Raw genomic sequence first — 15,769 nt, 5'->3', positions numbered from 1 at the left:
ATACTTTTTTTTGTATTAACCTCATATACCTTTTTCCATCACTTTCCTTTTATCCTTTCTTCATCCTGTATTCTTAGGTGTGCTTCTGGTAAGTAGTATTTGTAGCCAGACTTTTATAAAAACCAGTCTCAGAATTTTCAACCTTTAATGGTGTTTTATTGTGATTAGTGATATGTTATAATTGGTTTTTCCCACCTTATTGTGCATTGTTGTGTCTTTCCCACATTATTGTGCATTGTGTCTTTCTCCCTTATTGTGCGTTGTTGTGTCTTTCCCACTTTATTGTGCGTTGTTGTGTCTTTCCCACATTATTGTGCGTTGTGTCTTTCTCCCTTATTGTGTGTTGTTGTGTCTTTCCTACCTTATTGTGCGTTGTTGTGTCTTTCCCACATTAGTGTGTGTTTTGGGGTCTTCTCCCTCCTTGGTGCTGCTTTTCTCCCTTCGGTCCTTCCGTTTGATTATCATGTTATCTTCATTCCCTTTCCCACAACTCCCATTGTTTTGGAAGTGACACGTTACATCATTTTCATAAATACACTTAGATTTTTAACATACATGATTAACAAAGTCTAAAGTTGATTAATATCTCTACCTTCCTTCCATGTATAGTAAGAATTTTAAATATTGTTGCTGCTCTGTAGAGCAGTGAACCATGTTTAGACTGAGTCACATGTCAACCGGCTCTTTACTCACTTTCCTTCTGGCTTGAATTTTCTTCTTCCTGCTGGTACACACTATGAAAAAAATTTTTTAATGAACGTCTGGTAGTGACAAATTCTTTGTCTTTGAAATATCTTGTGTCACCCTCATTCTTGAATGATAATTTAGCCAGTGCAGAATTCTAAATTGACAAGTTTTTTTTTTTCTTCAATATTTTGAAGATTTTTCTTTCCATGTGCTTCATTCTGGGTAATTTTCCCATTTCTGACTTCCGTCTCACTAATTCTGTTCGAGTTGACTTTGCTGTTAATCCCATTCATAGAGGGCTTTTTTCTCATAGATTTTTAATTTCAATGACCATAGATTTTATTTCTACAAGCCTTATTTTGTATATTATCAAAGCTGCTTGCTCTTTCTTTATATTGTCTTTTTCTTTCTTATTTGATGCATTTTTAGATTTCTTCTGTCTTAAATCATTTCAAAAATACAAATTTTTTAATTCTAGTCAATAGTTTCTTTGTGTGGGAGCTTTTCGGTGGTCTAATCCTGCTCTTTGTGGTGCTCACCGACTGATCCATGGTGGATACTTTCTGTGAGAATTTTGTGACTTGGATTATGAATTCAGTTGGGCCTGTATTTCTATGGAAATCCTGGGCAGCCTTGATGTGTCCCTCAGAGGAGTGTGGCCTGCCCAGGACTTCTTGTATGTTATCTGTCTTGGCTTAGTGGTCCTGGGGACCACAAAGAACAGCATACTTCAGACTCCAAAGTTGTGCAGGACAGGCAGTGGTTACAACTTCATAGGGAGACTGCACCAGGGAGACCACCACAAAGCTTTATGAAAATTATTTAAATGAAAAAGAAATATATAATAAGAACTACGAAAATAGATTGCTCACCAGGTTTTTGAGCACTGCATGTCAGTCTAAGTGTATGACATGGACTAGCTCATTCAGTCATCACCAAATCCCTAAGCAAGACCATCTTTGTCCTTATTCAACCGATGAGGAAACAAAGCAAGCTAGAAGTAGCTTAACTTGCCAAAGTCACATGTCAGTGGAGGAACCAGGGTCTGACACATGGCAGTGAGCCTGTGGCCCAAGCAGGGCCAGTGAGAACCCTGCCCTGGCGCCTTCTCTTTCTCTGCCCCTGGCATACACAGGCAAGTGCAGCTCAGGAGCTACTGCTGACCCAGGCTCCAGCCTCAGGAAGAAAGTAGCCCAGAGAGGAGTGCAGATACCAGAGACAAGGAGGGATCTGAAGAGGCTGAGCCCCAGCTTGTCCCTGAAATCTGCCTTTCTTGCATTTGGTTTTAAGAGCCAGTAAGTTTCCCTTCTAGGTTGAAAGTCCATGTAAAAGAGAGGTGGAAGGGCTGGCCTGGATTGGACTCCCTGCTCAACCACCAGATGCCCTGGTGGCCTGGGAAAGCTGCCTGGCTTCCCTGTGTCTCCGCATGAGCTCTGGAAGTTGGGGACAATAGTAGCCCTCGTGCAGGCCCCATGCCAGGCACCTGCCTTCAGGGGCTGACACGCTGGCTCCTGTCCCCCTGGGCCATTGTGCAGGCTGGTTGAGATACATGGATGTGAAATGCTCACCAAGTGCCTGGTACATAGTAAACACATTTTTACTATAATCATAAAGCTGGTTCAAATTTGGTTTCTGTCCTCTCAACCAAAGGAGTGAGTTCTAATGTGCATTTATTCCCATTTGGTGGCAAAACTTAGAGCCATGTTAAGGGTGGCTGAGCTTTGTTGTATGTTCTTAGAAAGAGCATTAGACTTAAAGTATTATTTTAACAGTGAAATTAAAAGGGAGAAATACATGCCTGGTTAATTTCACATCTAGTCTTCCCCTTACCTTTTGGTTCAAGACTGGGAGTTTTGCCCATGTGTTCACCTCTCCTTCTTCCCAAAGATCACTGACAGTTTAAGAACTATGTGAAGTTTTTTTTTTATTATGATAAAAAAAATACATAGCATAAATTTTACCATCTTAACCATTTTTAAGTGCAGAATATATTAGTGTTAAAAAGAACAAAGTGTATTTTTTTTCTTGTTATGAAACCTTTTTTTTCAATGTGTATTTTTGTTGAGGGGGAGGAAATTAGGGTTTTATTTATTTATTTATTTATTTTTAATGATGGTGCTGGGGATTGAACCCAGGACCTTGTGCATGCTAGGCACTCACTCTACCACTGAGCTATACCCTCCCTCCAATGTGTATTTTTAAATAATGAATCCACCCTAGTGCTGGAAGACAGACACATGGATTGTGAATGGAATCTCAGGAAGACATGATGCAGACGGATCAGAATATGGAAAAGACAATAAAAACTGAAGAGTCGGCTGCACAGCCAGAATGGCATGAAGACTGCTGGGGCAGGGGGCAGCCGGGCACGGGGGACCCTGCTAAAGTGAGGTGGGGTCAGAGAACTGCTCCCCTCCCTAAATGTAGTGAGGTGAGGGCCTGGAGAGAGCGCTGGGCCAGAGAAGCAGTGGAGCTGTCAGTACAGGGAGGGGCTTCACTGTTTTTAAGGTAATTCCTAGCCCCTCCTCCTCAGCTTCCTCAGTGACAGCGGATCCCTGGCCTGCTTTCTGCCAGAGTCCCCTTCCACCTGCCTGCCTCCACCCACCACTCTGAAGAGAAGCCCTGCTAGGAGTAAATCCCACTCAGTTCCTTCTTTCTGTTCTCAGTAGTATTCCATTTTATGAAAATACCACATTTTTCTTATCAGTTCATCTGTTGATATGCATATTTGGGTTGTTTCTAGTTTGGGACAATTATGAGTAAAACTGCTATAAGTATTTTTGTTAACTTTTTAAGAAATTGGCAAGCAGTTTTCCAGAATGGTAGTACCGTTTTACACTCCATCTTTTTCTATTTCTTCCACATCCTTGCCAACACTTGGTATTTCCTGGCTTTTTAATTTTTAGCCGTTTTTGTGGATGTGTAGTGGTATCTCTGTGTGTTTAAATTTGCATTTCTCTAATGACTAATATTAAGCCTCTTTTCATGTGCTTATTAGCTATTCACATGTCTTTTGTGAAGTGTGTGTTCAAGTCTATTGCCCATTTTTTTTAAAACTTGCCTAATTGAAATTTAGGAGCTCTTCATATATTCCGGGAACAAATTTTTTGGTAAAATGTGTGTATTGCAAAATTTCTCTAATTTTGTGGCTTGCCTTTCACCTTTGTAACAGCTTCGTTCAAAAAACAAAAGCTTTTCATTATTACAGAGTCCATTGATTTTTTTTCTTTTATCATTTATATTCTTTGTCTTATCTAAGAAATCTTTGCCTACTACAAGGTCATAAAACTTTTCTGTGTTTTCCACTAGAAGTTGTAGTTTTAACTTTTACATTTAGTTCTATGATTATTTTCAAGTTAATTTTTGTTTGTGGTGTCTAGAAAAAGTTGATGTCTGTATTTTCTCTTTTGGGGTGTCCTGTTGTTTCATGCCATTTTAGATTATTTAAAAAAATTTTTTTTTACTGTGGTACAATGTATATAACATAAAATGTACTATGTTGACCATTTTAGTGTCTAGTTCTGTGGCATTAAGTACACTTACATCGTGCAGCCATCACCACTTCTCCAGAGCTTTCTCATCATCCTGTTTGGAAGCTCTGTGCCCATTAAACGGTAACTGTCCACCTTGCCTCCCCCAGCCCCTGGGAACCACTGTCTACTTTCTGTCTCTACGTATTTTAGGGACCTCCCAAAACCATTTTTGGAAAGGTTTCCCTTTCCTGCTGAATTGCCTTTGCACATTTGTTGAAAATCAGTTGACCACATAATATGTGGGTCTATTTTTGAATTCTCTATTCTTTTCCTTTAATCTATATTTATGTACTTTCCCCAATACCATACAATCTTAATTTCTATAACTCTGTATTATCTTGAAATCAGATAGTGTAAGTCCTGCAACTTTGTTCTTTTTAAATTTTGTTAGCTATTCTAGGTCATTTTTATTTCTGTATGTATGTTTTAGAATCAGCTTGTCAGTTTCTACAAAAATTAAAAACCCGCTGAGAATTTGATTGGTATTACATTGAGTCTATAATATATTTAGAGAGAATGGACATCTTAACCAAACTGGATCTTCTAATGTTTGAATGTGACATTTCTCCTCATTTATTTTGGTCTTCCTTAATTATCTCAGCAAGGCTTAATGTTTTCAGTGTTGTGTTCATACACATTTTTGTTAAATTTGTTCCTGAGGAGTTTGTTATTTCACATTATTGCAAATGAACTTTTTTTTAATTTCATGTTATAATTGTTTACTGCTAGTGTACAAAAATGCAACCAATTTTGTGGCCTATAATTGTGTTAAATTCACTTAGTTCTAGCAGTATTTTTTAGGTTACTTAGGATTTTTTACTAAATAATCAGGTAATCAGTAAATAGCAAAATACTTTCTTCTTTTGAATTTTTATGCCTTTTGTTTTTCTTGCCTTGTTGCAGTGGCTAGGCCCACCAGCGCAGTGTCACATAGCAGTGGTAGGAGCAGGCATTCTTGCTTTGCTCTCAGTCATGGGGGGAAATATTTGATATTTCTCTAAGTATAATGTTATCTGAAGGTTTTTTGCAGATACCCTTTATTAGATTTAGGAAGTTACCTTCTAGTCCTTGTCCATAGAGAGTTTTTCATTATGAACAAATGTCTAACCCTCTTTAGGAACATTTTTGATATCTTACCCAATAACTGCTTACATCCTATTGGCCAGAACTAGGTCTGGCTGCAAGTAAAGCTAGAAAATGTTCTTCCTTAGGTAAGCACATTACTGCCCCCTAGAAAATCTGGGCTTTGTTGAGAGGAAGAAGGCATGATGGATGTCAGAATAGGCAACTAGCTCCCCTAGGAACACAATACTAGATTAATGATTATTTACACTCCACATGTTAAGTTTGCTGTTCTGTTGTCATCTGGGTTCTATTGTTGCCACCAAAATAAATGCTGTTTTTAATTGTTATTCTTTCTTTAGGTAATCTGTTCTTTCTGGTCACTTTTAAGACTTTGTGTTTGATAGTATCCGATTTCAACATGATGTGCCTAGGTGTTCTTTTTTTAGTTCTAGTTGTCCTGTTTGGGATTTGTTGTGACTCCTGAACCTAAGGAGTTATGTCTTTCATTGAATCAGAAACTTCGCTGCTATTATCTTTTTAAATATGATATTTCCTTAGTATCTTCTGTTAAAAATATGTTGGGCCTCAAGGGTGACCCTTGAAAACATGTGAGGGGAAATAAGCCATTCACAAAAGGACAAACATTATATGACTCTACTTGTATGAGGTACCTAGAATAGGCAAATTCACAGACACAGAAAGCAGAACACAGGTTACCAAGGGCTGGGGGGAGGAGAGAACAAGTGGTTGTTGTTAATGGGTACAGAGTTTCTGTTTGGAATTATGAAAAAGTTCTAGAAATGAATAGTGCCGTTGGTTCCACAACATTGTGAGTATATTTAATTAAAAATGTAAATAGTGAAAAATTTTTAAGATTAAACTTTTTAAAAATATATCAGACCTTCTCATTCTAACTTCTGTAAAATGTTCTCATCTCCTAGTCTATCTATTTTGTATTCTGGGTAATTTCTTCTGACCCATATTCTAGTTTAGTAATTCTCAACTGTGTCTAGTTTGCTATTAACCTGTCCATTGGAATTTCAATTACTCTATTTTTCATTCCTAAAGTTACATTTTGTTCCTTTTAAATCTATCAGATTCTGTCCTTCTTTTTTCTGATGCTTTCTAGTTGTTTCTCATTCCTTGTTCAGGTTTCCAATTGCATCTTTCATCTCTATGACCATTTTTAGCATGCTTACATGTTTTGTGATTTTTAGATTATGATCACAGGTTTGGTTAATCCAGTCTATGGGAATCTGGGAGATTGAGTTGAGGCTGAACTCCTCCAGAGGTGATATGCATTTGCTTCTGCTAGGTGCCCCAATGCTGCCAACCTATAACCACTTCAACTCAATTCCAAACCACTGAGGTGGTATATATTTAAAATCCACTCCCATTTGAAGGTAAGTCTATACTTACGAATTCTGAAGGGAGGTTTGATTTCTGTCTTGTGGTAAGGTTGTTATAAAATCTCTCATTTCTCTTTCCTGGAAAGCAGATTTTTTTTTTTTTCCCCAGTGTTTCTAGCCTTTCATTGAAATTATGGGTCTTTTAAAATCCTGATTTTATGTGGGAATCAATTCCAACTTCTTATATTGCCTGGGCCCAAGTCCCCATCTCTGGCCTCCTAAGCATCGTTAAAACCCAAAGCTTTAAGTTCCTGGTATTCAGAATGTCCCTAAAATCACACTTGCTTACCCAGGTGCTTTTAGTTTCCACTTACTAAATTTTCGTCAGCATTTCCAAGTGTTTTGCAATAGAGGAGTTTTAGATTATATTGTTGGAAGTTTGTTTTTCTTATTCAGCTACAGCGGTCAGAGCATCGAAGTATTTAATGATTGTTTGCTGGACAGCTATTAAATGAATGCATAAACAAACAGAAGGAGATCCTGCATTTTTAAATGTTTATTACACTTACACACACACACCAGATTGTGAAGGTAAGGTGCTAAGAATACAGCAGTAATCAAATGGGTCCCACATGGTCAACCACATCCTCTCACTCAGTGAGAACTTCAACAACTTGATCACAGGTTGTCTGCTCACCCCAAGTTCTGACATCATCCCTGTCTCTCCAAGTAACCCCTCACACCATGGCCTCCTTGTTCCTCCACCTCTCATCTCACTGACTGTGAAAGCTAGGGTTTGAGTGTAGATTACAGGCCCATGTATGTCTAGTTTGAGCAGAAAAGGATTTAGTATGTGGAATTAGTGCCTGCAGTCATTGGATGTACTGAAACATCCAGCCTGAGCTCCTAGAAGTACACACTCCTCCGACAACACAGTAGAACTGGTCCCCTGGGGATTTCCTCTTTTTGCCACAGTCAGCAAACTGAGGTATCAGGAGGCTGATATCCCAGCAGACGACACCTCTGAGTCAAGGCCTGTGTTTTCCAGCCCCTTTTGCATCTAGGTAGGGCCGTGGCAGAGAATGTGAAGTTGGTCTGGGTAGAAACGATATGTGCCACTCCTAGGCCTGACCCATAAATACCTCCTGCTCAATCCTGCATGCTGTCTCTTCACCCTTCTGCTGGCTGGAGGCAGGCATCTAGGATGACCCTAAATCCACATGTCAAAAATGGTAGGGGTCCCTAAATGATTATGTGGAACAGAGATTCCCCCCACTCCTGCCTTTGTTGCAAACTGGACTTTCTGTGAGCAGGAAATAAATGTCTTGTGTTATTAAGTTACTGAGATTTGGGGGTTGATCTGTCAAAGTAGCTGGTGTTCCCTTGACCGATACAGGGGGCGAACTCCAGTAGCCTCCATCGGGCTTCCCACCTTCAGAGTCCTTGCATGGATCCACAGGTAATGTTACATTGGCCAGCTGCTCAATATATCTATTCAAATAGATATTTTGGCTTGAGAACCAGGGAAATTGATGCAAGATAAATTCACATAACCACTATATCCATTGTGAGATAACCTGAGGCCCAAAATGTATGTCTCATCTAATCTCCAAAGCCCCCCTCTGATTAGTGGACTATGGGGGCATCGGAATATCTGGGAAGTAGCATTAGCTCAGAGCCAGTGCTCAGCAGTCCCTGAGAGCCTTCCCCTAGTCCACAGCCATCCTGGCCAAAGGCCATACCCTCCTCTGCAGGGGAAGCCAGGGAGAAGGTAGTACAGCCCTGGGTGATTCCGCCAGGTCTCTCCCTCTGGCAGAGGGCTCCGGGTCTGTGAGTGACTCATGTCCAGGAATTGGAAGAGAAGCTGCATTGTGAGTCAAGTCTGGGCCACGTTGCTGAGACCCAGGGTCTTTCCACCACCACCCCTGCCTCCACTAGTGCTGTCTCCTGTTTTTGTCTGGGAGGGTGACTCCGTGGCCAATGAGCCAAAAATCCCTGAGGCCACACTATTCTCGCTGACCATGATGGCGACAATACCAGCTTGGCCACATGGTCTCTGCCATCCCAGTATCCTTTCATTCCATTTAACTTCCACCCTGCAATGCCAGCTCCCCAGAGCCTTTCAACGGTATTGCTGCTTCCTTCCTGACTCCAAAATACACCTCTTAATAGCTTGATAGGGTCCCCCAGGCCCTGGCAGAGGACAGTTAGGGGACAACTGAGCAGATCAAGCACAATACACTCCTATCTCTCTCTGTCCTGGGATGACTTTTTCTCCATTAAACCAAGGAGTTTCCAGCATCTTGGCTTCATTCACACGGGCTGTCATGAGCCCTGGTTTTAATTACCAGAGCATAGACAACACCATCATTGCCCCTCAGATCCAGAACCTATGCTCACTGTCAGTTTTGCCTGATTTGGGATAGGTTTCCTCTAGTATCCAGCAGACAGGAGTCATGGCTGCTGAGGGAAAGGAGGGCAGAGCAGACCCAAGGGGTGGGGTGGGGGGCTGCACGAATGGCCTCCAGTGTCCTGGGTTCCCACGTCGGCCAGCCCCAGGAACCACTGCAGAATTCCTTCACGTGGGCCAAGTGTTCACCCACCACACCCAGCCCACGCAGGCCCGGGAGAGGGAGGCCACTTCCTTGTCCTGGGTTCAGAAAGACAAGACCCGCAACGCTCGTTGCAAGGCCCCCCTCATAACTGTGGGTGTTAGTTCCAAATTAGCACTGTCCCAGGCAACCAGAGCGGCTTTCCGCACCCTGGCAGGCTGCCTCCCACCAGGGCTCTGTCCCAAGCTGACCCTCCTGCCGGCTCCCGCAGCAATGCTAAGAAAGACTCACATCTCCGAAAGACTCAAACGCCTGCAGAGCTTGGCTTTGAACAAACATAGCTGGCAGCACACCCTCTACCCCCACCCAGAGGTCAGGGCTGGGCTGGCTCTGCTGTCCTGTGTGAACACACCTGAGCAGCCTCCAGGGACTGCAGGGGAAAGTGCCAGCCATTTGCATAACATTACAACCACAGGCAGGCTCTTCCAGAGAATAAGGGCAGGTCCTCTGCTGCCTGGGATAGCTCCCAGCTTGCGCTGAAAGGGAAGAAAGTGCTTTTGGTTGATTCCTTTTAAAGTCAAATTCACAGCACCGACCAGCTGTGAAAGCTCCAATTACAGGTGATTCAAAGATTTCTGGGCCACAGAAAAACTTTCTGTCCCGGCCACCCACACACACAGCACACACAGGCCCAGAAACCACACTGGAACGTGACATCAAGGGATGGCTCAGCCCCTTCTATTCCCCATGAGGTCAGCAAGGAGCCTCAAACCCAGCCCCATCTCTGGGAGTCCCTGCCCTTCACATTTTGCTCCCCAACACCACCCCTTGCCTCGCGCATTCATGTTTCATTGGGAAAATGCCAGCTCCCCAGCCAGGGCTGGGCTTCAGTGGAAACTGTGTCCCGGCCCCCACCCCGGACCCCAGAGGCCTTTCCAGGGCCCTGTTCACTCTCCCCCGGCTCCAGGGTCGGTAACCATGGGAAGACCTCCCCAACCAGCAGCCCACATCCTGCCCTTCCTGAGGTCAGACCTTGTAGGGGAGCCTGAGGCTAGAGAGCTGCCTTGGGGAGGGTTCCCTGGGGGAGAGATGCTCTGTGGGAGCGCTGACCTTGCGGCTGTCAGCTACACTGAGTAAAATGCCCACCTAAGAACCTTCTGGGGGGCGTTCTCTTACTTTGAAACAGGTAAGCTGGGGACCAAAAAGGTGAAGTCATCCACCCAAGGCTGCCCAGCTTCGGAGCCGGGCCGTGGTCATCTCTTTTTATGGGTTCTACCGTTGTTGTAAACGAGAGGCAGACCAGACCTCAGAAGCCCCCATCCCGCAGCACACACACACCCACCCCCACCACACACACACACACACATCCCTCATCACATCACTCACACGCACATCACGCACACACACACCCTGACACACAAACAGACACACACATGCACGGAAAGGAAAGAGTTGGAAAGAATTTTCGGTGTCACGTTTCAAGAAAAGCACCAAAGGTACTCTGAAGGAAAAGCCAGCAGCCCGCGGGCTCCACAGTTTTCGTTTTGATTTGCTCGTTCAACACTCTGCGGGACCAGGTGCCTTATGGAACAGTCCGCGCGCCGAGCGCGAACGCCAGGAGCCGGCCTGCGCGCACCTCCCACGCCGCCCGGCACTGGCGCCAACGGTCTCGGGGCGCAACCGGGGCCGAGCGCGCGCAGCACCTGGCCGCCCCCGCCCGCGGCGACCCCGCCCCAACCCCCGGGCCCGGGCAGGCCTGGCCACGCCCCGCAGGCCCAGAGCCTTCCGCCAGACCAGCCCGGCCCTGCACCATGCCCTGCCCCTGGGCGGGCCGCGCGGGAGTCACGGGGTCAGGGGGCGGGTCCGGTCCGAGGCGGAAGCGCTGGCGGAGGGCTCTGCTGCCGGCTCCCCGCGCTCGCCCCTCCTTGGCCGTGAACTGCCCTTCGTCCTGCCTCGCGGGCCCCCGCGGGTAGTGTCCTGGGACTTCTGCCCCTGACCACGGGCTTGGGCCCAGACTTTTAGGTGAAGAGGATCAGATCTCCGCTCGAGATTCTGAAGATGTCTTGGTCCTTGAAGGTCTCCAGGGGGTTGGATCTCAGGCTGTGGGCTCCTGGATTCTGTTGAGGTCAAGGGTCCCCGAGTGCCGAGTTAGCTGAGACTTCAGGATAAGGAGTTGCCTCGGTCGGGGAAATATTTTGGTCTGGGGTCTCCGGGGTAGAGCTTGCTGGACCCAGTTTGCACTCCCTCCCGAGGGTCTCTTGTTACAGGGCTGTCTGTGCCGTGTGCCATGGTGACTCTGTGGACCCTCATTCTGGCCTCGGCCGCGGGCCTGGCTGCTGCCAGCCCACCTAACATCGTGCTGATCTTTGCTGATGACCTGGGCTATGGGGACTTGGGCTCCTATGGGCACCCCAGTTCCACTACCCCCAATCTGGACCAGCTGGCTGCAGGGGGTCTGCGGTTCACGGACTTCTACGTGCCTGTGTCTCTGTGCACACCCTCCCGGTGAGCAAGGGCAGGGAGCCCTCACCCCCGTCGCCCACCCCTGCCCACCTGGTTCTTCCTAGATTCACTCCCCGTTACAGTGGGGAAGGCAGAGAGAGTCTGCCTCTCTCTAAGGAGTTCACCTTTCTCTGTCTTTGTCCTCTCTCCTCCTCCTCCTTGTGTCTCTCAGTCAGTTTTGCTCTGTCTCACACATTCTGTGTCTTCTCCTGTAGGGCTGCCCTCCTGACCGGCCGACTCCCAGTTCGGATGGGCCTGTACCCTGGAGTTCTGGAGCCTGGCTCCCGAGGGGGCCTGCCTTTGGAGGAGGTGACCCTGGCTGAGGTCCTGGCTGCCCGGGGCTACCTCACAGGGATGGTCGGCAAGTGGCACCTTGGGGTGGGGCCTGAGGGGGCCTTTCTGCCCCCCCACCAGGGCTTCCATCGATTCCTGGGCATCCCATACTCCCATGACCAGGTAGGAACCACTAGGGCCCTTCCCTTGACCCCACAGCCCCACCCCACAGCCCAGACCCCTGAAGGAGCTGCTCCCCCAGGGCCCTTGCCAGAACCTGACCTGCTTCCCGCCGGCTACCCCCTGCGATGGCAGCTGTGACCAGGGCCTGGTCCCTGTCCCGCTGTTGGCCAACCTTTCGGTGGAGGCACAGCCGCCTTGGTTGCCAGGACTGGAGGCCCACTACGTGGCCTTCGCCCGTGGCCTCATGGCCGACGCCCAGCGCCAGGGACGCCCGTTCCTTCTGTACTACGCCTCCCACGTGAGTGACCCTGGCCCCGCCCTGGGCTGCCTGGGACCCTACCCGATGCTAACTCTAGTCTCCATCCCCAGCACACCCACTACCCCCAGTTCAGCGGGCAGAGCTTTTCTGGGCACTCAGGCCGAGGGCCATTTGGGGACTCCCTGATGGAGCTGGATGCTGCTGTGGGGGCCCTGATGACGGCTGTGGGGGACCTGGGACTGCTCGGAGAAACGCTGGTCTTCTTCACTGCAGACAATGGGTACTCCAGAGGGGGCAGAGGAAGGCTGGCTGATCCCGCCCTGGGCCCCAGGGTCTTCCTATCCTGACTGCTAGCCAAGGACGTAGCGGGAGAAGGGGGTTTCAAGAGATGCTGGCCACGTTATGGTAATGCACGGATGCGTGCGTGTGGGAGGCTGGGGGCCACGAGTACATGGAGGTGCTGGTCCTGGTAGGACAGAGAGGAGACAGGCACATGCTGGCCATTTCTGGGCAAACTGTGCAACTTTGAAGCCTGAGGCTGGGGTCACCCTGGGCTGCTCACTTGCTGACAATCCCCTTGTGTGTCCCAGACCTGAGACCATGCGGATGTCCCATGGTGGCTGCTCTGGCCTCCTCCGATGCGGAAAGGGAACCACTTTCGAGGGGGGTGTCCGAGAGCCTGCCTTGGCATTCTGGCCAGGCCACATCGCTCCCGGTCAGTCTTCAGGCCTTCTCATCCAGGACTCCTGGCCCCACCTCCCCTTCCCTGATGGAAACCAGAGTGACTTTACAGCCCTCTACCCCCAGGAGTCACCCACGAGCTGGCCAGCTCCCTGGACTTACTGCCCACCCTGGCAGCCCTGGCTGGGGCCCCACTGCCCAACGTCACCTTGGATGGCGTTGACCTCAGCCCCCTGCTGCTGGGCACAGGCAAGGTAGGGCCAGCAACCACAAGACCCCAGTCCCCTACCCTGCCCCCTGCCCACTTACCCTTCCCAGGAGTGAGTATGGGCAGCACTGAAGTCCCTGGGGCCAGGATGGACCCTCTGTTGAGCAACATCCAAGTGCCGCCGCCCCTGGGGTTCCTGCGGGGAGGCGGGGCAGACAGCCACTGCACATCCAGAGCCCGCGCAGAGCTGGTGTCTTTGGGTATGGGCAGACCCCCATGTTTGCACCTAGAGCCCTCGGCAGACCGTCTTCTTCTACCCGGCCTACCCAGACGAGGTCCGCGGGGTCTTTGCTGTGCGGAGCGGGAAGTACAAGGCACACTTCTTCACCCAGGGTAACTTCCTCTCCCTGAGCCCTGCTGGTGGCCCTCCTCTCCCCGAGCCCTGTGCACAGACGAGCCTCCCTCCCCAGGCTCTGTCCACAGCGACACCACTGCGGACCCTGCCTGCCACGCTTCTAGCCCTCTGACTGCTCATGAGCCCCCACTGCTCTTTGACCTGTCTGAGGACCCTGGTGAGAACTACAACCTTCTCGGGGGTGTGGCTGAGGTTGCCCCAGAGACCCTGCAGGCACTGAAACAACTTCAGCTGCTCAAGGCCCAGTTTGATGCTGCTGTGACCTTCAGCCCCAGCCAGATAGCCCGGGGTGAGGACCCTGCCCTGCAGATCTGCTGTCAGCCCAGCTGCACCCCTAGGCCAACTTGCTGCCACTGCCCTGAGCCCCCACCCTGAGAGCCCTGGTAGAGGCCAGCCCAGGGCCCCTCACCCTGCCCAGGAATTGGTTCATTGGTGTGCTGTGGATGTGTGCAGGTGGTTTGTACCTGAGAGCTAATAACACCAGCTGACACTGGTCTGTGTGACAATTCATGTGATCCTTCATTCATGCTAGCCCTGAGCTAGGTGCGGCTCTGCCTGTTACATGCGGGGAACCTGAGGCATGGAGAGGTCATGCGACCTGTCTGGGGTCACCCAGCAGTGAGAGTTTGGGCTGGAATTCTAACCCCGTCCCCCTGCTGATTGTTCGTGTCAGTGCAGAAAAGTGTGGTGGCAAGTGTGGGTATGTCCATTCCTGGGAGCAGTGCTAGGTGCTTCTAGTACCAGGAACAGGGGTTGGGGGTGGTGAGGGCAAGGTGGACAGCAGACCCCAAAGACACAAAGTGCCCATAAGAACCAGGTTTTCGTCGGGAAGAAGCGCAGGAACTGGACCACACTGGTTCTTATCAGAAAGCTGTCTGAAGGTGGGTGAAGAGATGCATGTTGTTTTGGGGGAGGGGGCAGATAATTAGGTTTTATTTACTTATTTTTAGAGGAGGTACTAGGGATTGAATTCAGAACCTTGTATATGCTAAGCATGCGCTCTACCACTTGAGCTATACCCTCCCGCCACCTGAGATGCACATTCTGCATGGTGAAGTGGGCAGGGGGCCCTGCCAGCTCTGAGGAGGGCACGTCAGCAGCTCCTAAGGCCCCCCCCGGCACCCCTGCACCCCCTCCAAAGCTCTGCGTTTCCAAGGTACACACGCATTTCCAGTCTCCTGGCTTCACCCACAGGAGCCAGCCTACACCCAGCAAAGTAATCTCTTGAAAACACATCAGGTTTGGCTCCATTCCTGCTCAAAACTGCAGACTTACCATCAAGCTCAGACTAGACCCCAGACTCCTTGGAGCGGCTACCATGCCCACCCCACACCCCTTCCCTCCTAGCCCTGGCAGCTGGCCTGGCTGCCGATTGTCAGGCCAAGGTGCTCATTGGCTCTGCCTAGGGCCTCCTGACTGCCCACCCACCTGCGTCTGCATGGCAAACATAGCCCTTGTGGGGTTACCCTGTGTGTGTGCCGATGTCAGATCACCTGCTCCCAGAGCAGCCGTCACACCCCACGTGCTCCCTCAGCATGGGTTGAATGAAAAGAGTGCTGTCTGGTTGCTCAAGACCCCGAAATGGGTATCCGCTCCTCATGGTTGACCAAACAGCTGTCCCCTTCCTACTAATGGACCCCTGCTTTTTCACTGGTGTGCAGAGGCCCCTTGACCTCCAAGGTACAGCCTCTCCTAGTCCTAGGAGGGTAGTAGCCAGTCTGAGCTACAGTCCAGTGATTGGTCCAGGAGCAGCACGTGACCAAGGGTCCTGGTCAGTGAAAGATCGGGGCAGCCCACTGGATCCCTGGGTCCTCTTCAGCATTCATCCTCTGGTTGGTGAGGACGGTGCTGTGGCATCACTGGCCCTGACCAGACATCATGCAGCCAGAGTCTCCAGTCATGTACCCCCAGAGCTCACGATGTAAGGAAATAAACCAACCTGTTTAAGCCACTGCCATTGCATTGTCTTATTACTTGCAGCCAAAAGCATTCTTCCTGGAATGACTTGCAAAGGGCATGAGTATGTGTGCATGGGCTTCCTGAGTGAGCCTATGTGTCAGAT

At 48.8% G+C, this 15,769-nt stretch overlaps 1 protein-coding gene across 6 annotated transcripts; it reads left to right on the top strand.

The window, feature by feature from the left end:
* The first annotated feature begins 11,035 nt into the window (after positions 1 to 11,035).
* On the top strand, positions 11,036 to 15,658 carry ARSA (arylsulfatase A). Of its 6 annotated transcripts, none has more exons than XM_006173047.3 (9): positions 11,038 to 11,155; positions 11,454 to 11,691; positions 11,904 to 12,144; positions 12,224 to 12,442; positions 12,514 to 12,683; positions 12,994 to 13,118; positions 13,211 to 13,338; positions 13,583 to 13,685; positions 13,763 to 15,658. In XM_006173047.3, exons 2-9 carry the CDS (start codon positions 11,474 to 11,476, stop codon positions 14,080 to 14,082), a joined length of 1,524 nt encoding a protein of 507 aa, XP_006173109.2. In that variant the 5' UTR covers positions 11,038 to 11,155; positions 11,454 to 11,473; the 3' UTR covers positions 14,083 to 15,658. The 6 variants fall into 6 exon arrangements, with proteins under 6 accessions (XP_032348530.1, XP_032348529.1, XP_006173109.2 ...); XM_014554194.2 differs by having other exon boundaries at positions 11,038 to 11,208; XM_014554205.2 differs by having other exon boundaries at positions 11,038 to 11,262.
* Positions 15,659 to 15,769: the final 111 nt, after the last annotated feature.

The sequence above is a fragment of the Camelus ferus genome, chromosome 12 (assembly GCF_009834535.1).
Source record: "Camelus ferus isolate YT-003-E chromosome 12, BCGSAC_Cfer_1.0, whole genome shotgun sequence".
In the NCBI taxonomy this organism is placed as follows: Eukaryota; Metazoa; Chordata; class Mammalia; order Artiodactyla; family Camelidae; genus Camelus; species Camelus ferus.
This window is presented reverse-complemented; position numbering and strand designations above follow the sequence as displayed.

Coding starts and splice junctions, on each gene's coding strand:
- ARSA (XM_006173047.3), top strand. CDS start 11,474: ATGGTGACTCTGTGGACCCTCATTCTGGCCTCGGCCGCGGGCCTGGCT. Junction 11,692..11,903: donor TCTCTGTGCACACCCTCCCG/GTGAGCAAGGGC, acceptor CTTCTCCTGTAG/GGCTGCCCTCCTGACCGGCC. Junction 13,339..13,582: donor TGCTGCTGGGCACAGGCAAG/GTAGGGCCAGCA, acceptor GTTTGCACCTAG/AGCCCTCGGCAGACCGTCTT.